Source organism: Aspergillus pseudoviridinutans (assembly GCF_018340605.1).
Source record: "Aspergillus pseudoviridinutans IFM 55266 DNA, scaffold_2, whole genome shotgun sequence".
Taxonomy (NCBI): domain Eukaryota; kingdom Fungi; phylum Ascomycota; class Eurotiomycetes; order Eurotiales; family Aspergillaceae; genus Aspergillus; species Aspergillus pseudoviridinutans.
The window spans coordinates 3,001,020-3,028,728 of NW_025091282.1; the positions used below are offsets into that span (position 1 = coordinate 3,001,020).

General features: G+C 51.9%; 9 protein-coding genes across 9 annotated transcripts; 4 read left to right on the forward strand and 5 right to left on the reverse strand.

Annotated features, from left to right (window-relative positions):
* Nucleotides 1–1,949: 1,949 nt before the first annotated feature.
* Asppvi_003110 (neutral/alkaline ceramidase) lies at nucleotides 1,950–4,320 on the reverse strand (the record flags this gene model as incomplete). Its single annotated transcript, XM_043299082.1, has 2 exons — nucleotides 1,950–4,035; nucleotides 4,112–4,320. 2 exons carry the CDS (start codon nucleotides 4,318–4,320, stop codon nucleotides 1,950–1,952), a joined length of 2,295 nt encoding a protein of 764 aa, XP_043155017.1.
* A 630-nt stretch (nucleotides 4,321–4,950) lies between these two features.
* Nucleotides 4,951–6,890, reverse strand: Asppvi_003111 (uncharacterized protein; the record flags this gene model as incomplete). The annotated part of the gene is made up of 3 exons (XM_043299083.1): nucleotides 4,951–5,764; nucleotides 5,814–6,300; nucleotides 6,353–6,890. 3 exons carry the CDS (start codon nucleotides 6,888–6,890, stop codon nucleotides 4,951–4,953), a joined length of 1,839 nt encoding a protein of 612 aa, XP_043155018.1.
* Nucleotides 6,891–8,531: 1,641 nt separating this feature from the next.
* On the forward strand, nucleotides 8,532–9,241 carry Asppvi_003112 (pre-mRNA-splicing factor SPF27 family protein; the record flags this gene model as incomplete). The annotated part of the gene is made up of 2 exons (XM_043299084.1): nucleotides 8,532–8,568; nucleotides 8,628–9,241. The coding sequence occupies 2 exons, from the start codon at nucleotides 8,532–8,534 to the stop codon at nucleotides 9,239–9,241; spliced, it is 651 nt and encodes a 216-aa protein (XP_043155019.1).
* Nucleotides 9,242–9,932: 691 nt separating this feature from the next.
* Asppvi_003113 (putative 3-beta hydroxysteroid dehydrogenase/isomerase family protein) lies at nucleotides 9,933–11,492 on the reverse strand (the record flags this gene model as incomplete). The annotated part of the gene is made up of 3 exons (XM_043299085.1): nucleotides 9,933–10,521; nucleotides 10,575–11,211; nucleotides 11,261–11,492. The coding sequence occupies 3 exons, from the start codon at nucleotides 11,490–11,492 to the stop codon at nucleotides 9,933–9,935; spliced, it is 1,458 nt and encodes a 485-aa protein (XP_043155020.1).
* A 2,566-nt stretch (nucleotides 11,493–14,058) lies between these two features.
* Asppvi_003114 (MFS transporter) lies at nucleotides 14,059–15,919 on the forward strand (the record flags this gene model as incomplete). Its single annotated transcript, XM_043299086.1, has 4 exons — nucleotides 14,059–14,375; nucleotides 14,431–14,807; nucleotides 14,864–15,140; nucleotides 15,196–15,919. 4 exons carry the CDS (start codon nucleotides 14,059–14,061, stop codon nucleotides 15,917–15,919), a joined length of 1,695 nt encoding a protein of 564 aa, XP_043155021.1.
* Nucleotides 15,920–16,069: 150 nt separating this feature from the next.
* Nucleotides 16,070–16,600, reverse strand: Asppvi_003115 (nuclear telomere cap complex subunit Ten1; the record flags this gene model as incomplete). The annotated part of the gene is made up of 2 exons (XM_043299087.1): nucleotides 16,070–16,430; nucleotides 16,515–16,600. The coding sequence occupies 2 exons, from the start codon at nucleotides 16,598–16,600 to the stop codon at nucleotides 16,070–16,072; spliced, it is 447 nt and encodes a 148-aa protein (XP_043155022.1).
* A 501-nt stretch (nucleotides 16,601–17,101) lies between these two features.
* Asppvi_003116 (ESCRT-III subunit protein SNF7) lies at nucleotides 17,102–17,936 on the forward strand (the record flags this gene model as incomplete). The annotated part of the gene is made up of 4 exons (XM_043299088.1): nucleotides 17,102–17,276; nucleotides 17,337–17,541; nucleotides 17,592–17,797; nucleotides 17,854–17,936. 4 exons carry the CDS (start codon nucleotides 17,102–17,104, stop codon nucleotides 17,934–17,936), a joined length of 669 nt encoding a protein of 222 aa, XP_043155023.1.
* A 650-nt stretch (nucleotides 17,937–18,586) lies between these two features.
* On the reverse strand, nucleotides 18,587–20,455 carry Asppvi_003117 (uncharacterized protein; the record flags this gene model as incomplete). The annotated part of the gene is made up of 3 exons (XM_043299089.1): nucleotides 18,587–19,169; nucleotides 19,229–20,312; nucleotides 20,407–20,455. The coding sequence occupies 3 exons, from the start codon at nucleotides 20,453–20,455 to the stop codon at nucleotides 18,587–18,589; spliced, it is 1,716 nt and encodes a 571-aa protein (XP_043155024.1).
* Nucleotides 20,456–23,759: 3,304 nt separating this feature from the next.
* Nucleotides 23,760–26,944, forward strand: schA (serine/threonine protein kinase SCH9; the record flags this gene model as incomplete). The annotated part of the gene is made up of 3 exons (XM_043299090.1): nucleotides 23,760–23,830; nucleotides 24,158–25,465; nucleotides 25,513–26,944. 3 exons carry the CDS (start codon nucleotides 23,760–23,762, stop codon nucleotides 26,942–26,944), a joined length of 2,811 nt encoding a protein of 936 aa, XP_043155025.1.
* Between the last annotated feature and the right edge of the window lie 765 nt (nucleotides 26,945–27,709).

Genomic DNA, 27,709 nt, shown 5'->3' on the forward strand with positions numbered 1-27,709 from the left:
GCTAGACGTCGTGGTCTCGGTCACCGTTGGTGTTGACGCAGTTTCTGACAGAGCCGTTGGTAAGAGCGTACTTGAAGGAGATGAGCTGGCTCCCCCGACACCAGGCAAGGGTCCAACGACACCAACGGTCAGGCTGGATGTCGTGGTGGGTGTGCTTGCCGGGGCTGAGCTTGGTGAAATGATAGCGATTGAAATGGGCGTAACTGTGGAAAGCTCAGGTGAAGATTCTGCCGTCTGGCTGTGCTTGATAACAGGGATCGAGGTGGAGGTTGTAGACTTCGACACACTCGGAGTTGACAGTGAGTGAGATGCTGACTGAGAGTAAGAGGTGGTCGGAATCACAACATCAGATGTCTCCGATGAAGGTAAACTAGCTTCTGCGGACGAGGGAGCGATCGCAGACGAATGCGTTTCCCCTGCAAGTGTGGACGATCCGGGTACCTCAGAAGAGCTAGATGTACCGCTATCCACTGTTGCATGAGAACTGTCGGCTGTAGACGAAGGCAAAGTAGCTCCCACAGACGAGGAAGTGATCGCAGACGAATGCGTTTCCCCTGCAAGTGTGGACGATCCGGGTACCTCAGAAGAGCTAGATGTACCGCTATCCACTGTTGCATGAGAACTGTCSGCTGTAGACGAAGGMWAMGYAGMWMMCAMAGACRARGWAGYKMYCRCAGACGAATGCGTTTCCCCTGCAAGTGTGGACGATCCGGGTACCTCAGWAGAGCTATACGTACCACTATCCACTGTTGCATGAGAACTGGCCACTGTAGACGAAGGCAAAGTAACCTCTGCAGATGCCAATGGTGTAACTGTCCCCGAATGCAGTTCAGGAAGCATCGAGGATCCAGAAATCTCAGTAGATGTATACGAAGCCTGTGTCACCGCCGGCTGAGTACCATCCAGTGTCACGGAAGGCGTGATGGGAACAACATCCAAACCACCATTCGCTTCATCTGAAGCCGCTGGTACATGCACACCAACTGCCGACGGGCTGGGATATACTGTAGGTCCAGGACTCTGGCTCTTTTGCTCCAGATCTCGAACCTTGGGGGTAAACTGGGCGATCGGGCCAGCCGAGCACGTTATGGCGAGAAAAGCGACCGCGATGTTGAGGTGGATTAACTGCATTTTGACGGTATTAAGGAGTGAGAATTGGAAAATACAGATGACAGCTGCTGTTGACTAAAGAAGGTATGCTTGATAAATAATGAGAAGACCGAAAGAGTGGATGGACGTTTCGTTCGAGACGTCGACTTGTACTAATTGAGCATTATGGTGGACAGAGGAGACAAAAAGAAAGAGAATAAAGAAAGCGACAGACAATCAGCAGAATGATAGACTAGCCAAGGAACAATCTCTTCTGGCAGACAATGGAGATTATAAGAGCATAGAGGCTTTCACGACAGGAGCCCTTATGTTAGGCTGCAGAAAGCTAGCGTCTGGCATGACTAGGGACAGGCGATCCAGGCCTGAAGAATACACGGCTAGATGCATTATTGTGGATCTTGTTGATTGTCTCAAAGCTCGATGTCAAAGAGAGATGGTTGGTAGTCGAGACGAGGTTGGATGGCGCGCGACAAAGAAGCGCTTTGAGGCGTTGCACCAACCGCCGACCCTGAGAGGCTGCAGCGCACCATTGGCAATGGTGACTCAGCTGGATCTCTTTAAATAGACGAGATTATTTAAAGATCTTTGATCTGTCCATTGAAATATTGAGAAAGTAGTTTCTTTAGGATCTATGCGTTGCCACCTTTACAGGTAGCAATCCTTGCCTTGAAGTCTAGATTTGTAGAAGATGAAAGGCCTTTGATACTTATTGGAGAGACGATTGCGAGTCTGGCCTATTAATAACCTCCCGACTTGTTGACTATCGTAGTCTCATATTCATAACTCATACCTAATGATAAAGCTAATGATTCATCCTTCACACACATCATAAAACATGATCAGCCCAAAGTCACTGTGAATGGCCCGCCAATGCCCTCAAAAGAGGTGATCTTGCCCTGGACATTCTTTGCATCGCCATAATAGTGGAAGCGATACGTTCCAGCCTGGAGCGGCTTTGGGTTGCCCACATTGTAGTAGTCATCCTCAATCTGCCATTCGAGGGTCACCTCACTGTATCCGAGGATAGTATTGGTCCGTGTCCAATGATAGAGCAGGTTCCAGTCATTGTCAGTACGCACGACTTCCCACGTGCCTGAGGCCGGATTCTGCCGCTCGACGGCTGCGAAAGTAGATTCCTGACGCAGGTTGTTTCGCGGATTGGCTCCGACGAATGTCGTGTTGACGGTCTCACCAGGCTTGTACGTGGTCTTGGCCGCCGAGGCGACCACGTCGCCAAATGATTTTCCAATTGGAGCATTGTCGTATACGACACCCGCGATGAAGCTCAGTGATTTGTTGGTGTTGATGGGTGGCTGCAATCCTGTGGGCATCTCCGGTAAACTAGCAGGGTTAGGCGAATCGCCTAGATAAGGGAGGTAGCTAAGGGTCAGATTGATGTACGCGGCGAGCGTGTGCGGCCCGTAGAGGGTGGAGGCACCCTCGTAGCGTTGCCTACTATACTCTTCCTCTGTCGTGACGTAATGAGCGTAGCTGTTTGAAGGAGCCCCCAACACGACCAACGGACTATCAACTGAGAGAACGTCTTTGGCTGACTTTGCAATTGCATCTTTCCAACGTCGTCCAGACATGGTCGTAGCCTCACTCGTAGAGATGATGAGGAACAGCTGACCTACACGGAGGACCTGGATGTCCACAATGTTCGGCTCCCACGCATACGGCTCCGTGTTGGCTCCCACGTCCAGGAGGATATCCTTGGGCGCCTGGCACGCCTGTTGTTCTGCCGATGGCTGATGAACAAACGCTCGAGCGACATACCACAGCGGGTTGGACTCTGCAGGTCCAGAGCTATTCTGTGTGAAATCAAACAAGCCAGGCCCGTCAGTCGTACCGGCGGCGAAAGAGAAGCCCAGTGCTGCCGAGCATGTCGTCAGCGTACTAGAATTGAACGGCGACTGGAATGTGTAGCCAGCAAGATCGCGGTAAGCGTGAAAGGAGCGAACATTAGAGCTTCCAGTGACCCGAGTATTACTCGCATCCATCTGGCTATACAACTGCTTGGCCGCGGCGTATTGAAGCCGTCCGATCTCGAAACAGCTCTTCGCACCATTGTCCTTTTCACGGAAGAAGGGCCCACGACCATGGCAGTCCTCGGTCTTGCCACCACAGGTGCTGTCGCTGTAGCGGCACATCTGCCCAGATCCATCCTCACACCATGCGCCCAGCACATTCGGGCTCGTATCGCCAACGTTGGATTGGGAGAATCCGGCTACGAAGTCGTCGGCGAAATTCGCATCGCCCTGAACGCTCCGCTCAAAGAGCCAGGCGGCGACGCCTTTGTTATCACCTGTAGTGAGTGTGTTGTTGTTGTAAAGAGAGGTGCCGTGCACCGGGAAGAAGGTCAGGATGGCAGTGGTCTTGTTGTCCGACTCCCTGTCGAATCGCAAGAGCGTCATCGTTTTATCTACGTTGGCCGAGTAGCGTGCTTTCTCGTCCTCCGGATTGGCGTCATATGAATAAGGACTTCGGTTGATGTTTGCATTCTGGATATCGATGGAGCCGAAGCTCAAGCGACCGGGGGCCAAGCTGTCATGAGCGCGTTTGATAGAGAGGACCACGCCGTCAACGATAGCCTGATAGCTCTGCTTATCGAACCCCTTGCTAGGGATCTGCGGAAGTAGATAGTTGTTCCAGGCGCCAGGCCCTGAATGAGAGTGCGTCCCAGTCAACGCGACATTGCGCTCGCCGTAGCGCGCGTAATCACCACCCAGATTCGCGAGCGCCTGGAGGACTCCATTTCGTACGGCAGTGTCACCCGTCACCGCGTCGATGACGATGTAAATAAATGTATCGTCCGGTTGATTTGGATTTGCGAAAATGAAGGAGCGGGAATAAATTCTCTGTCGCAGACCTGTGCCAATCTGATCCAGCATAGCATATCCGCTGAGGGCTACCTCCACCACCGGGCTATCACCGTAGAGTCAGCGGGATGTCCATCCACAACGAAGAATTATAGCATGGAGCAAAATAGAATTATCAGTACCCAGTGATGTCTGCCTTTCCAGCCCCCAGCAGAAAAACACTGTCATCGGAGACACTGTCTGCCGCCCTGTGTTCCCATCTGGATCCCTTGCCAACGAAGCTGAAGCTGGGCGGTGGATTGTAGGTCTGCACAATAGAGAGCAGCTGCAACATTACAAGAGCCGTCACTACCGTCCCGGCCACGGCCACTCCAAATCTGAAGTTCGCCATGGTTGCGAACGAAACTGTGCGGACAGTCCAAGCTCAGGTTATGCGGGTTGTGATGGTGATGACATCAGGAAAAGTAGTTTTTCTGCTTGTTGCTTTTCCTTGCTTTTCCCCGCGGAAGTCGCGGTCTTCTTATCGATCGAATCGCATTGTTATTCTCCGAAGGGCCAGGCTGACAGTGTTCAAGCGAGGTCCACATAGGAACAGGAAATGACCCTCATACAGCAAGGCAGCGCATGACCTGCAGATCAACAGGAATGCAGCAGAGGGTAGCATCGCTTGTGGCCGTCGTCATGCTGCCATCCATCGCCGCCATACTTGATTGGGTTCCTGGTCGTTCATTCCCCGCTTCATCAAAATAATACCGTGAGATCTGCAGAATACACGGCATTTATTGGTGGTGATGCAAGGGTATCGTGATGAGTGTTTATAGTGGGTCATTTATGGTTGATGGAAAATCATATGGGGCCCTGCGGAGGTTTGTCACGATGTTCGTCACACGGAGATACTTCCATTTCAGGCTATCAGTACTTCCGTATGCATCCTTAGTTTCTAGGCTTCTAGGCTTGTCCGGGGTGTGGATATACTAAGGCATTAAGTAATCATTGATTCATTACTCAGCTCGTTGCATCGTTAGCGCATTACTATTCTAAGGGGCACAGCGTCCGCTGTATAACTCCAGTCATTCCCCTCTGGTGCTTGCGCTGCCAATCTCTCCCACAGGCGACGACATCCCTCCGAGCATGCGACTTCTACCCAGGCGAATATTTCCAGGATCTCAACGAAACGCGGATAAGACGTGACCTTCAATGCCCAACATAGGGTTTCAACATGGTCTACTAGTCGCAGGTGCTGTGGCATTCCTTCCGCTGCGATAGCAGCCACGGTGGCACACCAGAGCAGCAACGGCGTGCACATAACCTGCGTCATTTGGTCTAGTTTGCTGGCCAGCAGAGGAATGATCATGGCTCGGATAAGCGCCGAGCGCGGGAGGGGAAAGGTAACGTGCGTCGCGTACAAGTTCGCTGCTAAGCGGCAGGTGAGGTACAGCCCATGGGAGACAGAGAAGTCATCTGGGGAGAGGTCGCACAGCTCAAGGATGGTTTCGATGGGGTCATGCTCGTCAGGCAGGCTGAAGATAGCGTGGTGGACTTGGTTGCGGACATCTGCGAAGCGGTCGCAGTTTAACAGATCAAGGGAGCGATTGTAGTACCATTGCACCAGGGTGGAGTATTCACTGAGATGAAGGAAGACGTCCACAATGGTGGCATGCACCGGTGGGCGGGTGGACAGTAAGTCTCTAAAGCCGAGTTTCGGCTTCGTGGATGGGTCGTCCGGGAGGGGAAAGAGGCGCAGAGGAGACGGCAGGTTGATCTCATTGCCTTCCACATCGACCATTGGGAAGAGTGGTTTGGTCAGGGCGTGGGCTGCTTTCATTACATCCACGCTGGATGAGATTAGCTGAGTCATTGCAGTCATTGGGAGTAGGTACACACATTGTTATCCACCAGCCCAAGGCGAACAGCTTGATGGACTGAATCCCGCCCAGCTGATGCAGCATGTGACAAATGACATTCCAATGTAGGGAGTGGTAGTCCCGACTCCCACAGAATGACAGTGACTGCATGTCCACAAATGGGGGTGTGAATGGGCTTGGGTCACGGCTGAGGACTTGTCTCAAGGTCTCATTAATGGACAGATGCAAGATTGCTAGGATGACTCCATCTCGCCATTCTTCATCTGCATAGTCAGCCACATGGTCTCGCAGCAGCCGCAGGAGTCGCCCCTTGTAGTACAGCTGATCCCGGGTGTCCAGCACCGGATTTAACCCGTAGCTGATGCGCAGGACGTCTCGATGGCATGAGGCGGCAAATAGGGTGGTATAGATCAAGATATTATTTTTCCAGTTCTGACCCAGCCGCGATTGGTAGCATCTGCCGGCGTAATCGGTACGGCGGAAGTTGGGCCAGAGATTTGTGAACGCTAGTCATGTTAGTCCATCTACCAAGATTGTGCAGAAGGGAAGTAGACTAACCATGGTGAAGGATATCATCTACACTTGGTCCAATGTTGGCATCCACTGGAGAAAAGGGGTCTACCCTGCTAGAGACAAGACTCAGAGACGGAGCCAAGGAGGTGCTATCTTGCGTCTGCCTACACGCACGCACTCCTCCGCAGGTCCTACAGCTCCGGGAAAGAGTCCCATCGCTGTCAGAGTTTCGCGTCTGAGAAGACTGAGATTGCCTTTGAGGTACTGTTACGCTAGTTTTTGTTCCTGTAGACAGAGTTTCGGAAGACCCGCAACCCTCTTGGCCTTCGGCCTGATCCTTGAGGACCCTGACCGTCCCTTTACAGGTACACGCACGGGCCGCTGACTGCTTCTCCCGTGCATGACGTTCAGCGATCAACTGCTGTCGCTTGGCTTCCTCCTCCCGTCGGTATGTACTCCGTTTCTCACCGATAAGGCGACGGATCAGAGCTGACCGTGTGTTGCGGGACTTGGCGTCGCCTCCTCGGCCAAGCGAGGGGCCGTCCACAAAGAGGATCTGCTTGTAGCCACCTCGTGAAGTCATGGCCGCTCAATCGACGCAATACGACGGTCAATCTCTGACTGGCAGAGCACAGCAGTGCTGACGTGGGGTTATTTTCCTCCGCGTGGTTAGCGTGACTAGCGTGCGGACATCTACACCACTTTGTTCGTCTCGGTGCAATTGGTAGATGCGGTCTGACGGCTTATGGAGTGCTCTAAGTAATCCAATCAGGAGAGTGAAACACTCTTCCACATTGGGACTGGTCTATCCATAATACGGAGGCGCTCTATATTTGACGATATCAGCCTTCCTAGGCTACATGACCTAGAGTCTAGACACTACAGACTGGACTCAGATTAATCAATTGGTGAGCTTTGAGAAGAAGCAACCAACCGGGGTCGGTAGTGCAGCGGCAGAACGCCTGCAGAAGTTGTCGATTCACACGTCTGAATCACAGACCTCTGCGCGTCAGTAGTCTGCACTTCTGCACCCCAGTTCGAGTCCGCCTCTGCTCTTTCTCCTGTCAATTAGTTCAACAAAACGAACATGAGGCGGGTCAGACAACAGTCCCTCTTCATCTCCACCCATTTAATCCCGTGAAGATGCGAGAGGGAGACTGGACGGGTTGGGGAGCAGTCAATGCGACTGCGTCCCGAACCCGTTTTGCTTCTCGGAGTTCATTTCCCTAGATTTTCTTCTGGTGCATTGCATCTTGCTTTCTTTTTCTTCGAAGCTGTTGGCACCGGTGCCCTCGCGGTCCTTAAAACCAGGCCATAGCAGTCACAACCTGACGGGGACTGCCATCAGTTTACTGCCTCGTAGCTTGTTGACCCATCCGCGGCACGTTGTGAAAGTCGTTAGCTCTAGAAGCACTATAGTATTAGCCAGCAAGCTATCCGTAGTCTAGCTAGCACAAAGCTGACCGTGATCAACAACGTGGTAGTGAATATTGCGGGGTATGATCCTGGACCGCGGCGAGACAACCACCTCGATGACTCGAGTATCGGTTGGTTGCGCTCAGACAACGAATCACGTTGGCAGCTTCCATATCACCTCATGTCCAAGCTGACATTCGGCCTATCCTCTGAGAGTGAGTTGTGCTTCATTGGTGGTTTTCAATAACCAAGAATGACAAGCATCGTCTTCACATCCTAGGTATCTCAGATATTGCAGTTATACACTGGATGTCCTGCTGACTCGGCTTAATATAACTTCCAAAGATAGGCACTCAGCATGATGTCATTCAATCTAACCTGCAGATACTGCCATGCCCTGCAGAACGAAGATAGTTCAGCCACCGTGCATAGTTGACCTTGATTTCGACCTTGCAAGGTGAGGTCCATCGACAATACGCCTCGATCTTGGACGGACTTCCGGTCTTCATGACAAATACTGATTTGCAAAACCGGTAACATGGCCACTGATGATTTCACTCCGTCAGAGAGGTAACTAAGCTCTTGGAAGGTATCCTTCACCTACGACGAGATGTTGGGAAACGCTTAAGCCGTGGGAAAAAAGTCCGCTGACTAAGCGTGTGATGTCTGACCGCCGAAGACGGTAGAGAAAATGATAGCTTCCGCGTTTCGTAGAGCAGATTGAGAGCACTCCTCAGAACAATTTAAGTAGGCATTCTTCAACACAATACTGAGAACTCGATTACGGTCAAATTCATCTGCCAACAAAATGCCCGTCATTAACGAATCCCACGACTCCCTCCCCTGTAAGTCTTCCCAGTCTGCCACACGACTTTCCGGCCACAACTCCTGACCTTCTGACCAGACATCGACGCTGAGCCATCTGCTCAAGCACGCGCAGCTGCACAGCAACTCATCGCAACGGAATTACCCCCCGACCATGCCTCAACTCTTCATCCCGCCATCCCCGAGCTGCCAGAACCGCGATTCTCCCCTCTTATACAGCAGGAGATCGACCGCAAGGCCGCCGGGTTGCCCTTGACGGGCGGAATCGACCTGTCACGCTACGAGGCACCGGAGCCGCCTGCGCGCTCGACGGACGGAGAAGCCCCTGATCTAGATGAATGGCGCCGCGCCCTGCAGAGAGCATACACCGCCAGCTCCCATCTCTCCATGCGGCACGAGAACCTGGCGCTTCTGGAGGAGTACGGCAAGAACGCGTGGCTAATTGGCAACTCCCAGCTGGAAGATATCCTCCGGGGTTTGGAGAAGGAGTTGGCGGAGACCAAAGAGGCGGCGGAGGCGGTGAACAAGCAGAGGAAGCTTGCCCAGGAGGCCAGTCAGGGAGAGATGGTGAGTCTGGAGGAGACTTGGAAGCGGGGCGTCAGTGCCATCCTTGACGTTGAACTGGCCTCGGAGGGGCTGCGCTTGCAGATTCTGGAGCAGAGACGTCAGCTTGCTCAGCAGCAGGCGCGGTAGTGATCTACTCGCACAAACGATATTGTGCTGCAAGTGGATTTCCACTTGGGTCACTCTGTTTATGGCTGAATTGGAGGCGGTACAATAAAAGTCCGCCGAGGCAGGGCTTCTCCATCCAACGTGCCTCCTTACTATGGCCGGTTTCGCGTACCTTCAGTCGCTTTACATCGCTCACAGGCGAACACACAAAGCCCACGTAGTGGCCCGCAGAAAAGTCCTGACAGGCACCATCTGGAGCCGGAATCGAACCGTGGAAATCAGCCAGCCACTTCGTTGTGATCAAGAATGTCGGGTTGATTGGCAATGCTTAAAGCATTTATGGCAGGAGTGTTGCAACTCGTTGAACGCTACCAATATTACAAATTCTGTGACAATCCAGCGAGTTGTGGGTACTGTCTACATTGAGGCTTAGTGAAAGACAGCCTGGAGAAACTGTCAATCTCCATCCTTGGGCGGGGGCTGAGAACATTCTCATACACTTTGGCTTCCCTGAATTAGAGTCGAGGTCTAGACAAGGTTTTTGATGGCAATGGCAATTCATATAGACGTCCATCGAAATGAGGTTAATGATGTGCTATTCAGAGAATTGCAACAACTTAGAAGTAGCCAGCACGTAAGCAATGCAAAGCAGATTATACCACATCAAGTATGTTCCCGCGAGAACCTCGTTGACAGACCAGATACTACATGGTCACAACTTCTTCGAAGGAACCACCAGGTTCACATCCACCCCCTCCTCGGAAACACTAACCACCCCCTTCCCGCCAACCGCAGCAACAGTCTCCGCGCCAGCACTCCGATTCCACTCCAGCACCTGCTTGCACATCCCCTCCAGCGTCGTAATGGGCGCAACGTAGCCCAGCCCCCCGTCGGCGGGAGATTTGCGTGCGCGAGAGTCGTCCGCGAAAGTATGCACGTCCGAGATGGCGAACAGAGCGGGCTGGAGCGGCGCCAGATCACCCGTGATCTTGGGCAAGAGCCGGGGCAGGTAGAGGTGCTGGAGGAGGGCGTACCATTCCAGCAGATACGAGAGAAGTAGGAATGGGACGGGGGCGACGTGCGGGAAGCGGATGGGGGTCTTTGCGAGGGTGGTCATGAGGAGGTAGATGTCGCTGAAGGCGATGGCGGGGTTGGGGTCTGTGACAGTGAAGGCCTGGCCGCCGATGTTGGGAAACTGGGCTGGGGATGCGGTGTGCTCGAGCAGGCGCTGTTCGTAGAGGAGGTGGGCGATGGAGACGTTTTCGGCGTTGACGAAGCTTTGGATGACGGGGTAGGTCCAGCTGTTGACGGAGTTAGGCTTGCGGTCTTCCCTGAGGGAGTGGAGGAAACGTACCTTGGAGCTCCGCCCTTGAGCAGATACATTCCTGTGATGGTGGTGTCGCCGACGCCGTAGATGCCGTTGGTGGGCCGGATGCAGCCCGTGCGGAAGTTGGATTCGAGGCTGTCGGCGGTGCGAACGATGCGCTCGGCCTCGGCTTTGGACACGGCGTAGTTGCCGAAGAACTGGTCATGCGCTTTGGGCAACTCTGTCGCATCACTGATGATCTGGACGACGCCCTTGGGCCACTTGGTCCAGGGTGCGATCCAGAACGATGGACGGCGAAGTAGCACGGATCCGGATGAGGTCGAGATTAAACAGCTTGCGCCGTATTGCTTTGCCGCGGTCACGACGTTCCTAGTTCCGTCGACGTTGACCCTGGTGCAGAATTGGAGAAAGGCCTTGTGTCTCTCTCCTGGTCTGATTACGGCGGCATTGTGGAAGACGGTCAATGGAAGGCTGGCGACCTGTTGCGGCCACGGTTGCGCGAATGCAGCCTGAACGGCCTTTGCATCGGTGATATCGACCTTGACGAAGGCCACTCCCTGGTCGAGGATCTGCTGACGGGGCGACTGAAGATCCAGAACGCGAACCGCAGTTGGGTCCTCGCCACGCGCAAGAAGATGGGTTATAATCCAATTTCCAACAAGTCCTGAGGTTCATGAGCAGTTACCTTGGATCAATTGTTCGGGTTGACATACCTGATCCGCCCACAACAATGTATCGTCTATGTTGCTTTGKAGGAAGGCTCTTGCTCACATCTACCGGGGATTCAATTGCCTTTCGATAAGCTTCCTTGATTTCTTCCACGGTCCAGCGGCGAGGAGATAGTTGACGAGCTTCCTCCGGAACTTGATTCATTGCTCGGTTGACATGGTAGAGGTACAGGGCGACCAGGGCCGCAATACAAGCAGCGAGAAGAATGGAAGACATATGGCAGGTCGGCAACAAGCGAACGGATTCGTCTGGATCGAAACTGAGTGTACAGCAGTATCACCCTAACTGAAGCAGTTCGTCTGACAGTTGATATAAAACAAAGCTAATAACTACTGCCCGATTGCCAGAAGTGACCTAGTCGCTCGTGGAAGGCTGTAGGGGAAGCAGACGAGTACTGATTGAAGTAGGAGTCCTCAAAAATCCATCAACCGCATACTGAGAAGTTCAGAGCCCCAGGGAGCCGAGCACAAGTTGAGTAATCTGTTGCTGAGGTTGAAATCATCTACCTGAAGGCCACCGAAGCGAGCTGGGTCGAGACTCTTAGTCGCTTCGGTTAGACGAGCGACAAGCATCTGGTCCACATGATCCATTGTTTACAGTAGGAGGCGACTGGATCTTGCCCTTTCGTGATATCGTTATCAAAATCTAGTTCTGATGAAGTCAGAAGAGGCCAAATATGCTTCAGCCAATCAATCTGAGCAGAATAGAATGCTCTTGGACAATTCTCTTGTCAGGTGTCAATTGCTTTTTGCAACAAATAGTGAGTGGGGACTGAGGATTCCGCTCCACGTGCTTAAGTGCTACAAAGTATGTACATACAGTACAGCAGTACCGTAGGTAGTACGACAGTACGCTACCCCTGAACATTACACAAGTAGAAGAAATTCCATGTCTATGATTTGCAATGCCATGCTGCAATCTCTGTAGTCATTAAAGCATGCTTTGGCGTGTCTTTTAATTTCTTGATCAGGTACAAATTAATGCCTGCCTGAAGTACGTACCAGATACCTGTCTCCCCAGTGATAGAAAGTATACAGGTCTCTTTAGGTACCTTACTATGGAAGAGCGGTGTTTCAAACAGGAACAATGCTGATTGGCTGAACTTTGTGGGGAAACGGATCGCTTAGAGTTTTCGCTACTTTTTTGATTACGCTGTATCATGGATGTGTTGATTGGTGATGATGCCAAAGCCTTCTCTCCGTATAAGTGCAATTGTTATCATCTAATGCTGCTGAAATGCTGTTTATTTAGGAGAGAGAGAGGATTTCTTTGTATGAATTCTTCTTAGTACTCTGTGAAGGAAACAGGCAGCTCTGCAGCATTCTTGAGCTACAATTGCCAACTAAAGTGCCTGGCCATCATGCAAAAAACATGTACTGTATAGACGGATATCTCATGGCGCAGACTGGTTTGATTTACTTCGTAGAGCAGTCGATGACCGTCTGAGATTAAGAATCATACCCAACAGCGCATATACTGATGCCTTATTGCCTTTGCTACGCCAAGACGTGGTGGACGTCTCCTTTCATCGGCAAACCGGCATCGCGGCAAACCGGAACGTAACTTAGCAATTCTAACTGGACAGAGAGAACGTACCCCATCACTTCTCGTGCCAATCAACGAAGCCTCTCAGCGGAGAAAAGCCGAGTAGTAGCAAAGTCACATTCTTTCCAGACTCTGTTGTCTCCAACTCAATATGGAGTGTCTACTTACTACTGTACTATGGACTGGGAGAGTGGAGCGTACTTTGGAATCCGGATATCTGGGGTCATCAATAACCTTCTTTCGATCGCGGTGGACTGTAATTGAAGTATCCAGTCTGGACTCTGGAGAGGATAACCTGCTATCGCGGAATTCATTCCGAGCTCAATCTTGCACCATCACATACCCACCACCACTGCCACTTGGACGATGATCAATCACCTCATTTCCAGGGTTCGTACATATAGCATGCATCTTGGCTACCAGTCTCGTGCACATCTTGACTCTTTTATGACTAGACTACCTACATGGATTTCGACCATGCGGGGGTCCAAGTTGTTGCCGACATTACCAACCGAAACTATAACGTCCAAGCACTTTTGGCCTCGGTCTCTAACTATGTCGGTCTACATTCTACAAGTAGCAGTAGATAGCCTAGTAGCTAGATAGCCCTTGAGGTTGAACGCTGCAGATGTCGATATCTCTATTCTTCACTCCCAACTATCCAATCAGAATCATCTAGTACATCTCTAAATCTAAACTCGTTCGAGAACAAGCCAACTCGGTAGTCTACCGTTCAATATATCCATCGTCTTGAGTCATTTCAGAGTCTAGTCCTCTTCTTCTTCTAGTCTGCATGACGGTTTCTACCTGAGGCCCCACCGGCCCTTTTCCCCTACCACTCATCGTTTCAGTCGCTTTCACACCTGCGAAATTATAAGTCCATTATTCCTTTTTGCTTGCTCTCGCTCGATTTCTGTCTGGCTTTCCTGTCTGTTTCAGATCGGGTCGTGCATCACTGCTACCTATTGCTTCATTCGCTTTCATACAGACCTCAATACCTTCTGCTCCATTCCAGCAAACGTTGAATCTTCGCAAATTATCCCCACGAAGATCATACATGAATTGAACAGAATGAGTGATTGAAACTATATAACCGAAAGAATTCATATTGGCGGCTGTACGGCAAACCAACTCTCGCACACCCCGTATATCGCCTTGGTGCCGGAGCGCAATCCCAACCGAAAGGTGGACTCAACAAACAGAACCAGTCGATCCCATCTGACTTCAGGTAGATGAAATGTCGCAACCTAAGAGATGGCCCGAGCACAGCCAGGAAGAAGCCTTGCCAGCAGATGTAGAGTCCATCGGCGAGTCAACCACCTCCGACGATACAATCGACCAACTGGAAGCGCTGCGGACAGTGAACACACGAGCATCACGACTGTCAGAGCCGTCTCTGACAAGGAAAGTGACTTCGATCGGTACCACTGGCACCACGGATCCCAACTTCGAGGTGGACTATGAGGGTGACAACGATCAAGCGAATCCGAAGAATTGGTCGTTCCGATACAAAGCCATGGCTGTGGCGTTCTTGTCCTTCAACACATTGATTGTGTGAGTGTGTCGGCTCGTCATTTTGGCTGAGAAGTAACTGGCTCACCTGTTTCAGTGTCCTCTACTCGACTTCTTACACCTCTGGCATAGCAGCTATCGCGTCCGAGTTCCACACGTCAGAGACCATCGTCACTCTGGGCTTGACCTTCTACCTTCTTGGTCTAGCCATCGGGTCGATGTTCATGGCTCCGATGAGCGAGATCTACGGCCGCAAACCGGTCTCGATCGGCTGTCTGTTTGTATTCACCGTCCTGATTATCCCCTGTGCGTTGAGCAAGTCCGTTGAGGCTCTCATCATCGTCCGCTTCATTGGCGCCTTCTTCGGCAGTGTCATGATCTCTAGTGCTCCCGGCATGGTTGCCGACCTGGTGCAAGACGACAAGCGAGCTCTGGCCATGTCTATTTGGAGTATTGGTCCTGTGAACGGCCCAGGTTCGTTGTTGCCTGCCTGCTGGACAACTGCACCGTAGCGCTGACTAGAATACTAGTGCTGGGCCCTATCATTGGCGGTTTCGTGACCCAGTATCTGGGCTGGAGGTGGATGAACTGGATTGCCCTCATACTGTCCGGAGTTGCGCTGGGCCTCTCGTGCATCATGAGAGAAACATATAGCCCTGTTATCTTACAGAAGAAGGCGGCCGCACTCCGAAAAGAAACGGGTGAATCACGCTGGTGGAGTCGCTACGACCAGAAGATGAGTCTGGGCGAGCTCTTGAAGCTGAACCTGGGCCGTCCGTTTGTCATGGCGGTCACCGAACCCATTTGGTGAGTTCGCTCCCTGCATACTAAGGATCCGTTCCCACGGCTGACATTCGACAAGTATCTTCTGGAACATCTACATCGCCATCGTGTACGGCATCCTCTACCTCTGTTTCACCGCTTATCCAATCGTCTTCCGTCAGATGCGCGKCTGGTCCCTGGGCCTCTCCGGACTGGCCTTTTGCGGAATCGGCATTGGCTGCCTCATCACCATCGCCTGCGAACCGCTGATCCGCCGGCTGATCAACAGCCACAAAATCGACCCGGAAACGGGCAAGGTGGCCCCCGAAGCCATGGTGTCCATCGTCTGCATCTCGGCCGTCCTCATCCCCGCCGGCGAGCTCTGGTTCGCCTGGACCTGCGCCCCAGCGTCCATCCACTGGGTCGTTCCCATCCTTGCAGGCGTCCTCTTCGGCGCCGGCAACACGGGCGTCTTCATCTATGCGTCCAACTACCTCACGCAGAGTTACGGGGTGTACGCCGCGTCGGCCATGGCGGGTAACTCTGTCATTCGGAGTATCCTGGGTGGTGTGTTGCCCTTGGTGGGCTCGTATATGTACGCGGGGATCGGGCCCAACTGGTCGGGGACGCTGCTAGGGTTGCTCGAAGTGGCCATTATCCCGATTCCGTTTGTTTTCTACAAGTACGGGTATAAGATCCGCCGGAAGAGCGCGCTGATTACGCGCATGCAAATGGACCAGATGCGGTTGGAGGGGAAGCGGAAACGACTGGTGCAGCGCGTTGAACACAGCGCGACGGCTGAGCAGGAGAAGATGGAAGTTTAGTCTTCTCAACACGATATTTAGAAAAGTGATTTACCTATGTATAGAGGCGGCATATTTCATTCAGCATAGCAGGTAACCTAAATATGACTTATGTTTAATGACACCAACCATAACGAATCAAAACCAAACAAGACTCACCGTCAGTTGGCTTCAATCTGGTCTCAAAATTCTCCGGTCAACCTCCAACGCTTCCCTCAGAACCCTTTCATACTCGCCCAGGTCAACCACACCTGCTGAGAAAACCATCACAGCCTCCACATACACTGGACTCGACATCCTCAGCTTGCGGAGGATATCATGATCATTGGAGTCCGAGCCCCAGTTCCTCACATAACCCACGACATTGACCCAAGCCCCGACACGCAGTTCCTCCGCCGTCACAGCTTCCAGAACCGCGTTCACATCGACGGCCACAGAAGCGGGTTCTGGTCCTGCGTTGGCAGAAAATCTACGGCGGGGATAGTCGTGTTCTAGGATTAGGTGACCTGAAGGGATGTGATAGGTTCTCACGCTGTAAGCGTATCAGCTAAATTACGGAGTGGAGTAGACATGCTAATGTCTAGAGAAGACTATAGGCAAATGTAGCGAGACGCACCAACCCAGAAAGCGAACTTTGGAGCCTGTCGGGAGAGAAGGGAGGTCGGAGAGAAAGGCTCGGGTGGAGGGGAGAGGGCCGTTCATCCCTCTGTGATTCTACAGCCAGTTCATTCTCACTATGGTATGATCTGAGGATGAATCCAAAACAAGTGTCGATTCTGATAATGAAGGGGATCTGAAGTAGAGATACCACGTGACGGCCCACCTCCGATAGGCTTAGCGCGTATGTCATAGGATCTTCCGCCGTGACGAGGGGAATCATCTCGCCCTCTGTTCTCTGCCTAGATAGCAATTACGCATGCCTGTTATTGTCCGTTGGTTGCAACCAGGCAACGGCCATTTTAGTTCATTTATATCCCCCATTACTAGATAACCCTATCGTGGAGTCGATATCTGCATCTCAGACACCCACTCCTTTCGGTCAATCCAATAAACCCCTCCTCTATCTGGCTGCTGTCCGCCTCCACCGCCTTCGACCGCTTTCCAGACGTATCAAGGCCAACGATAAGGCTCACTAAGGTCTATCTCGCTCAAGCTATACCACACTGAATTATAAAAGATTCAACAATACTTCTTGCAGTCATAATGTGGTCCTGGTTCGGCGGTGCTGCCGCTCAGAAGCGCAAGGATGCGCCCAAGAACGCGATCCTCCTGCTGCGAGAGCAGCTGGACATGCTGCAGAAGAGAGAAAAGCACCTGGAGCATCTGATGGAGGAACAAGAAGCAGTCGCTCGAAAGAACGTCTCGACAAATAAGAATGGTGCGCGTTGCCTTGGATTTTGTTCTTGTTAGGGAACACAAGATTGACTGTCTGCCACAGCTGCCAAAGCCGCTCTGCGAAGGAAAAAGGTCCACGAAAAGAACCTCGACCAGACAACCGCGCAGATCGCCCAGCTCGAACAGCAAATCTACTCGATCGAAGCGGCGAATATCAACCAGGAGACTCTGAACGCGATGAAGGCGGCCGGCGCTGCCATGACACAGATCCATGGCTCGATGACGATCGATAAAGTCGATGAGACGATGTATGTAATTTTTGCCCTAGACATCGGGCAGGCAGATGCTGACAGGATAGGGACCAACTCCGGGAACAACACCAACTCAGCGAGGAAATCGCACAGGTCATCACGAACAACCCTCTGGGCGAACAGCCCGACGAGACCGAACTGGAGGCGGAACTCGAGGGTCTCGAACAGGAGGTCATGGACGAGCGCATGCTCAAGACCGGGACCGTGCCCGTCGCGGACCTCAACCGGTTACCTGCTGCCGGCAACAGAGAGCGTAAGCACCCACCAGTGGACTTTCCATGGGGCACAGCTAACATGCAATACTATCAGTCGAAGCCAAAACAAAGCAGGCGGAAGAGGAAGACGAGGAGGCAGAACTGGAGAAGCTGCGCGCCGAGATGGCCATGGGCTGAGCTTGAGCAATCTATCTGTCTCCCCACCGTCTTTCTCTCCTCACATCCTCTTAGCAGTCATGCATATACCTGAATGGAGTGGAATTTGCGTTTACTCTTCCCCCAGCTTCCGTTGCTTTTCATTTCCAGTTATCCAGTCGGCGTAAATCGGTTTGCTTTGAGCTACGCGACTTTTCTCTGTCATATTACGTCCCCACCCGATGGCTGAACGAAGTCTTATGTCCTTTTGATTAGCATCTCATTTGTCTACCCGATCGGGGTTGAATCTGTTCTAGTACACCGTTAGGTAATGGTCTTGCGCATAGATACAATACACCCTGCAACTGCATTTCAAGGAAATGGATCTACGAGGCCAATATATATCCGATATCAGAAGGAATAGATTGCTGTCTGACGAGTGATCGGTCACACCGGACCCCACCGCTATAGAGTAAAAGAGACAGATTAGGCATTTAACACACGTAAAATGAAAAAAGAAAAAGCACCTTTTGTTCTCCTTTCCGTTGAAGAAATACAAACCCTGCCCATGCCAAATACGATTGCGACGTGATAACATAGAGAGAATGAGGATGGCGATGACAATGATGATGGAATGGAAAGTGAAGAGTAACACTTGGCTGCTCTGCGACTCCGTGGGGAAGAAAGAAAGACTACGGGAACCAGGCATAGCTCTTCAGCGCCGTCGTGCGTTGCCCGTCTATTGCTTCGCTGCGCCATTTCGACTTCCATTCCCACTCGCGGGCGGCGGCCTCGACGAGCGCCTCCTTGCACTCTGGTGGCAGCTCCGCGAGGATCTCTGGGCCGACGAACTCCGGGTGCAGGGAATCGGCGGTGCTGATGAGGCCGTTGCTGCCGAGATCGTGCACGTCGCCGTCCGGGCCGGGGACGCCCATGTTGGAGTACGGCGGCGTTTCGAAGACGGTGTCGTGGATTGCGAACCGGCGGGAGAGCGCAGGGGGAATTGTGGAGAGGATAGTTTGGGGCTCGGTGTCTGTGGGCTCTTCAGCGGTGTGGTCGGCTGGTGATTCGGCCTCGTCTGTCCCGTTCGTCAGGCTCAGCGTGGATAGTCCCTTGGCGAGTCTGGCGGCGACCCGCGGATCGGGGGGAGGAACACGCTCCCAGCGGGCGTGCGATGGTTGCATGATCTTGGGGTAGTGGATAGCATTGGTGTGGATGTCGTAGACACCTTCCAGATTCGCGCGGCGCGCGTTCAGGATCAGCGAGTTGAAGGAACTAGTAAAAGCGTTAGTGATTCACCTAAACGGACAGACAGAAGGGTGGGGGGAACATACCTGGCCTCCCGAGCATGTTCAAGCATCCAGTTATCGCCCGTCACAGTCACCTTGCGCTTTTTCGAGTCGATAGCCTTACCAGTGGGTAGCGGAAGAGAGGGGGCGTTGGTGTGGTAGACGCTGCTGGCTCCGTGCCACGCCACGTACTGGTTCTTGTTGTACGGCTCGCCTGGGGGAGGTAGCTTGTCTTCTGGGACTGCAAGCTCGCCCTCGACATCCCCACGCTCTCTCGCGGCCTGAACGTTGTAGTCGTCGATAATTTTCCGCCCACCAACAATAATCTTGGCACCGAATTCTCGAAAGACCGACCGAGCCGTCACGACACCGATGGCACGCCCCTTATACGAGTGAGGGATAACCTCTCGCTCAATGAGATCTCGTTTAGCCTCATCGTCGATGATAATCTTGTACAGGAGTTTGTGTTTCTGGAAGAACAGATACGAGTCCCTGAAGCCAATGCAGCGTGCCGGTTCTGTCGACAACATGTAAAGCCGATCTCCGCGGTTGAGGATGGTAAACGTCCGAACCCGGTATTCTCGGCCTTCCTTCAGCACACCGTTCTTGTCGACCTTGGTTTCGCCCTCTGGGTCGGGCGGAAGCGCCACCTCGTCGTCAATGACATCCATCATGTTTCCTTCCTTGTCAATCGGGACCTGCGTGACATGCGAGGGGCCCCTGTTGCGCGCCCATCTTCCACCACTAGCCGCAGGGCGACCTCGTCGTCGCTTCGCCGGTGTGCCTGAATGCGCTGGCGGCGGCGCACTGCCGTCCGGCGCATCCCAGTCTGGAGGACGATTCTTGGGAGGACGACCAGGACGACGTTTCCGGGGAATCGCTGAGACACGGCCGAGGCTTTGCGTGGGAGTGTCTGCTCGCGACACGGGGTTTGATTCCTGAGCGGTGGTTTCTGGAGCGGGTGTTGCTGGCTCTGGTGCTTTCTCCTGCGGTTGTTCTGGTTGAGGTTCGACGTCGGACTCTTTCTCGGAGGGCTCGCCGGGTTCCTCAGCCGGTGAAGATTCGCGTGACGGGGGCGCATCTGCCATTTCTTCGTCTGATGCGTCTGGGAGCGGCGGCGGTACATTTTCTACAAACGACTGGTTAGTACCTGGACTCGCGCGGGAATTGTTTTTGAGCAGAACAACAAGAGGATGAACACAATAAAAAATAGGCAAGCATACTCATTGATTTGGCAGCTGCCTGCGCAGCTGCTCTCAATTTCCTCGCCATTGTAGAGCAAGCGATGATGTCCAAGGCAGTGAAGCTTGAGACGGTCCGATGCTGGCGACTGATCTATCCCCAGGGAGGATCCATTGCGACTTGCGAGCTGCACGGAGCTTCTTTCTTCCGAACAGCGCGCCGCGCGTAATATGCCTCAGGCAGGAATTGCCATTACCACGTGCGATCCAATAGCATGAAGCCCTAAGCCCTAGCTTGTTTGGCATTCCGTAGATTAACTAATAAGAATAATACTGCTCGGGATCGTCCTGCCCGATGATGTCATTCACCAAGATAACCGTTCCTCCTGTGTTGCCTAAGGCAAGCCTTGTCGAATCTATGCCTGGATCTCGTCGATCACTCTCGCACCTTATGTTAACAGCTTACCAGGCGTACCTGACGCATCGTAAATTGGCGTCAAGATTGCCGTACTTTTTGCTTAAAGAAAAGATGATCTCCTGGGAATTTCTTTGTATCAACCATCTTCGCCACTGAAAACAGCTGAGAGAGGTTATCTCTCCGTCAACATCGAATAATCAACTGTCAGTGACTGGCCAATGATTCGTGGGTATTATCGGAGCTCTGCATGCCGCAGATCCCTTACACGACAGAACTGCGGCTTGCAGATGACCTGCCTCTTGGCCGAGTACAAGTAGATAGTTCCTCATGCACGATCCTCCTTGCCGAGGAGGGGGCTTCCTTTGGCGATTTTCTAAACGAGGCAATTATTGGCAGGTAACATTCCGTGAGGAGTCTGGCCTAAGCCATTTTTAGGATTTCTTTTCCTGCGAGTTGTGGTACGTGGCTGCGTCCATGCATAGACGGGAATGAGGGATATATGCCACAGAGTATAGGGGAGGAGGAGCTCGATCGGAATCTATCGCCATGTACCAGTATTTGGGTGTCAAGGTGTTTACAGCCCAGGAATGTTTTGATAATACAAAAGCACTGATCAATAGCAAGCTCATGCTTGAGCATGATATAAGCGGCTGATCTCTCGTCAAACCAGATATCTCAATGGCACATGAAGCCGGCAGCTGCTCCAGCACGGTGTAACTGCTTGGAAGTGTAGCTTTATACCTGGTAAAGACTGAACAGCTGCCCTGAACCGGTGACGGGTAGATGTAAGGGAACCATTGCCTTGGGTGGCCCAAAGTGAAAATATCAAGTTTTACTGTTTACCAGCCTATTTTAGTGTATGCTTTCCAGCATATGTGAGGTGAGCTCTGTGCAAATGCTTTGCTAGTTGCCATGAGAAACAGTCTGCTGTTGAGTAACCACCCTCCGCAGGGCTGCGTATGGTCTCAAAAGGCGGGAATCTCATGCTCAGCCCTGTAGGAAGGTGAAGACAGGTTAGTTGTGTAACCGTCAGCCTGGCTGAGCTGAGATCAGCCAAATATTACTAAGTAATTAATACCAATGCGAGAGCTCTCCAATGGTTGAGAAAATAGCGGAGTGACTTGTTATCAAACCCCGCCATTGTGGATCTACAAATGTCTACTTTGATGGTAGGAACGGATGAAAAATGCGAGTCCATCGAGTAACAAGACTGCACTCTGCGCACTGGAATTGACCTTCATCGCAGTAACAACGACCGCTTCTCCTCGGATATACCCCACATCGACTTCGTAAAGGAGGGGTCCGCGAGGGGCGGAGATGCAGTGGTAGAGCGTAGATACGCGTGAGGAAGAGGGGAAGGAGGTAGGACTTGACGAATTGATAAGGCACAATAAAATCGACTGGAATTTGGAAACTTTCTTTTCCGAAGGGAGATTCAGGTACCTGTACGGCTCAAAGAAAGGCTTCAAGCCACCTCATCCATCACTGCCTTGAAATTTAGGAAACTATGCATACAGCCAGTTCGGCGATGTCCGCGAAACTTGCAGCTATTATTATTGACATATCCCGAGCCGTCAGACTGTCACCGACATATTTAATTCACGCCACTATCAGAAGGGTCAGGCTCCTGTGGCTGCTGACCCCCTAGGTATGAACCATACACAGTATTTGGTCGTATCATAGTATGGATCAGGGTTGAGTCTCCCGTCCTGTGGTTCGGTCAAATTAAAAGGCAGTCATTCGCTCATGCCATCTCCACTTGGTGAGGCCTCATTTTCCAGTACCCAAGTACGGAGTACGGAGTATGATCTTCTCCTGATGTCCCTCAGTCGCCAACAAGCTGACCGACTGAGGATTTCCAAGTATCTGAATACCGACTACATACTGGCCACTGGCTCCGGTAGAAGATCATCGTCAGATATTCATAACAATTTCCCTAACTAGATAGATAGATTATGGATGATTTTCCATACGTATGATCTTCCAAGTGCTATGTTACCCATCTCACAAATGATATACCTTACACCATGTTTTTGTAACATGTAGGTAATGCTCCTATTTATTCTTGCCATCTCAACGATGACTACATAGTCCACATGTATCTACAGGTATCTATACCCCCTTACCTGTTACTATCCAGGATCCCTGATTTCCAGTGTCTTTAATCTGCATCTGTAATCAAGATCCCTCGTGCAGCTCGTCTCATATACGGAGTAAATTCACCTTTCAGCCGCTGCGGGTGACTGATCTGGGTCCTTCACATTGGATGGCGACTTCAGCGTTTTATGTTCCCACGCCACCCGTCAAACGGTGATACTATTTATTGAAGAACCATAATTACTCAGAATCGTCCTCCGCCATTCTTTCTTATTACCAGGCTGTTTCTTAATCTCAAACAAGTCTCAAGTCTTCCGTGGTGGCCCATCTGGTGCTCTGAGTAATGATGTTCCTCGATATGATTCGAACACAGTGAAATAACTCAACCCACCAGGTCCCATACTTCTTGTCCCGATTCCCAATCAATCAGAAGCCTTTCCGATCCTTTCCTCCTAAGAAGAAACCTAAGGCGCAAAACATGTCTCCTTTGACTCTCTAAGCAATAATCTTTTTTACTTCTCTTCTTCGTCTTCCTCCTCTCCTCGATCTTTTTCTTCACCAACTTTTCATGATTCCATCTCACCAAGGAGAAAAACTGATAAACCTCATGCACCAACTGTAACCTGTTTGGTGCTCTCCGCTACCCGATCGGATCCATCCTCCTTCCCGCAAACTTCCTTAGCTCGTCATTGCCCAGCGACGTCGTCACAGCCTTTTTTTGTCGGCTCCGCTACACACAACCTTCTCCATCTAACTACCTCAGCCACGTTCCTTGCCTCCAACCCCACCATCTCGATTGAGTCGAGTCGACTTGCATCAATTCTTCGTCCTTTTTGCTCGCTTTCGACAAACACCTCTGGACTCGAATGGAATCTCGATGATGGCTACTGCTCAGAGCGGAACAGATTTGTCTGGTGATGTGGATTTGGTAAAGCGGCCGGTATCGCGAAAGTGAGTAATATCTGCTTTGTTTGTCTTGCTGTTGCCTCGTCTCCCCCGTGTTTCGATTCGACCTGGAAAGGGAAGAATCAGCTGCTTCTAAATCTGGGATTTGAACAAGCAATATACGCCCCCGAAAAAGGAGGGAAAAAGGCCCCGCAGAGTGATTTACCACTTTGTTTCGTTGCACCCCATTCTGTCGGCCTCAGGCTTGCTCATCCTTGGGACTTGTCGCAAGACTTATGAACAGCAACAGAGCTTCCCGCCCGGCTATTGCTAGTTGCGCCAACTCGATGTTCTTCTGACAGCTTCTGGTGTGCGGCTTCTAACTTTCTATAGCAACCACCAGCAGGAGGACGATAGCCAAGATACAATTGGTTCCAATCGGTCGACACCTTCTGGCATCGCAACTCCCAAGCCAGATCTCTCAGACAAACGCCAACCATCCATCATGCACAGTTATTTCCAGGTTGGTCTTTCTTCTAGTGATGACAACCGCCCTTCCAATTCATGGTTTCCTTCTTCTGAGACTCTTGCTTCCACCAACGGTATCCAGCCGGGTGCACATGCCACAGATACACGGGATGGTCAAGGCTCTGGGCATAATTCATCTTCTGCGGGATCGTTTGTCATGATGGAGCGCGACGAGGCTTCGGACATGAATGCCTCTTCGGATTCCCCAGACAAGAAATTTCATACGCAAGAAATCTCACCGGGGTCTCTGCCTCCTACGAATTTGCCCACTCCCCCTTATTCCTCCGCCTGTTCCCTTTTGCAGAAAGAGTCGGAGGAACCCGAACTGGCATCTTCGGCCCCCGAGAGGGGCATGGGTTCTATTTTCACTGCTTTGAAGAGCTATCTCGCACCGTCCACAACCACCACTCCATCTGAATCTCAAGCACGCCGTCATACCTCCCATCCAGTCTCTAGCATCTCCGACGACCCCGTCCTTGCCTCTCACTTCTCCAACCCTTCTCTTCCTGCTTCTGCAGATTCCTTCAGTCTGCCGGAAGCTCCCCTACTTGACCATGAGAAACCACATGTCTCCATGTCATCTGAGAACCTCTCGAAGCTAACTGGAAACTTGTCTGATCTTTCTCGTCCAAAGAACACACCTCCTCTCACCCCACGCGCCATGTCCAACGAAGGGCCCGAAACTGCTAAGGACCCGCCTGTTACAGCATCATCATCGTCGTCATCATCATCGTCCCACCCTTCCTCGGTGCAGCAGCAGTCCGACGAGATGGCTACGTCCGCCGATGAAATTGCGGGCAAACTCAACGATGCGTTTCCTTCCCCGTCAGAGACTCCGAAAGCGGAGCAACAATCTGGCCCTTCTGTCGGCTCCCTTAAGGGAAAACTCTACGTCAAAATTACTGAAGCCCGCGGTCTTAGACCAGGCTTTGATCCGTATGTGGTATGTGTGTTTGAGTGGAACGAGGTCATCTCCAAGAGTGCCCAGGATGAGGAAGAAGCGTCCATCGAGCGCCGAGAGAAGGAAAAGGAGAAGTCCGAGCGCGAGGCGGGGCGGCCAATGGCGATTCCGATGAAGAGCCGCCAGAGCAGCAACAACAGCGCAATGGAGGGTCACGATTTCAGGGGGAAATCGCCCGTCACGGATCCGCATTGGAACCACGAGGCGACCTTGTATGTTTCCTCGTCCGGTCGCTTGTATTACTTGCTAACCAGACCAGTGACGTTCTTGGAGAAGAGTCGGAGATTGATGTCTCGGTTTACGATCGCAACAACCAGGAAGCGTTCCTTGGCCACGTACGGCTGTCTCTGAACCTCAAGGAGGACCACAGCCGGTTGGAGGGCTGGTTCCCATTGTCGGCGCGCGGAGCTGGCGATTCTCAGATCTCCGGCGAGATCCACCTGGAGATGCTTTTCGAGAAGACGGAAAAGAAGCAGGTGGGACCAAATGACTTTCAGATTCTGAAGCTCATCGGCAAGGGGACGTTTGGACAGGTGTATCAGGTCATGAAGAAAGATACGCACCGGATCTACGCCATGAAGGTTCTGTCGAAGAAGGTGATCATTCAGAAGAAAGAGGTCGCTCATACGTTAGGCGAACGCAATATCCTAGTTCGGACTGCCATGGCGGCTTCTCCTTTCATTGTTGGCCTCAAATTCTCCTTCCAAACGCCCACCGATCTGTATCTCGTGACAGATTACATGTCKGGTGGCGAGCTGTTCTGGCACCTGCAAAAAGAAGGACGCTTCCAGGAGGCACGGGCCAAGTTTTACATTGCCGAGTTGATTCTAGCTCTCCAACACCTGCACGACCACGATATTGTTTATCGTGACCTGAAGCCCGAAAACATCCTCCTCGACGCCAATGGACATATCGCGCTGTGCGACTTTGGTCTGTCCAAAGCCAATCTCACGCAGAACGATACCACAAACACATTCTGCGGAACCACCGAATATCTTGCTCCCGAGGTCTTGCTTGATGAGCAAGGGTACACGAAGATGGTCGACTTTTGGTCGCTTGGCGTCCTAGTCTTCGAGATGTGCTGCGGGTGGAGCCCGTTCTACGCGGAGGATACCCAGCAGATGTACAAGAACATCGCGTTCGGCAAGGTCCGCTTCCCTCGGGACGCACTCAGCACGGAGGGTAGGAATTTCGTCAAGGGCTTGCTGAACCGAAACCCCAAGCACCGTCTGGGCGCCAAGGGAGATGCGAAGGAACTGATGGCGCACCCGTTCTTCCATGACATCGACTGGGAGGCGCTCGCCCGCAAGGACGTCGTCCCGCCCTTCAAGCCTAAGCTCAAGTCTGACACCGACACGTCCAACTTTGATCCTGAGTTCACCAACGCGCTTGACAACAGTGCCTCGCTGAACGATCGGGCCGCTGCATTGGCTAATGGATTTATGCCCGCCTCGACGCCACTGTCGCCAGGAATGCAGGCCAACTTCAAAGGCTTTACCTTTGTCAATGAGAACTCGATCGATCACCACATGAAGCACGACCCGAGCGACCACATGGACGAGGATCCGGAGACGTGGCAGCGGGCACACCACCACGGCAGCTCCACCGACCAGCGCATGAGTGGCATCCACAAGAACAACGACGGCGGCGAGCCGGGCATCTTCAACGTTGATGATAATTTTGATATGTGATAACGTCCTCAAGATGCATGACACTGGAGTTTATTTGTTTTTTCTTTTCCCGACTTTTGCATATACTACCTTGTTTCCGTTTTTTTGTACATGCCATCAATCCGTGGGGTGTTTCAAGACCTGGTGCTCCTTTTTGTTGACCCTATTACAAGTGATGTGATCAAACTTTGGCTCCATCTACGACGACGTTGTGGACGAGATCTTGTGGGCGAGAATAATGATCTTTCGCCGTCGACCGGCTTTCATAAGCTTGATGGCCCAAGTGGCTTTGCTTTCTCCATTTTTTCTTTATCTATCAACTTTACAGACCATCCGGATAGATGGGTTAGATATCCATTTGAGCCAGGCTACATACTGCAAATGCTTTTTTTTTCCTGGAGGTTGATTGGCTACTGCTTTGATCTTTTACGACAGAAACAGCGATGGAAATTCCACACATCCGTTTGGCTCGGTTGCTTCCTTTCTGAGGTCGCCCTGGAAGTATTGCTGTCATGTGTTTGAGATTGCTCGGTTCAGATAGCCAGGTAGCTAAATGAATGTGACCCAGCAATCGCTGGTATTGAACGATCACTTCCATGTCTAGTAGGCTCGCTTGAGAGATAGAATGCAAGCAAATTGGCTCCCTACTAAACAATCAATCCAAGATAGTATCTGTCTTGATCAACGTCCAAGAGACTCTACCCATAAAGCTTGAGGAAAGCAGCAGCACGGATCTAGGATCGCTGCGTATATGATGGGCAGGAGATCCCGTATCCACTGGCCATT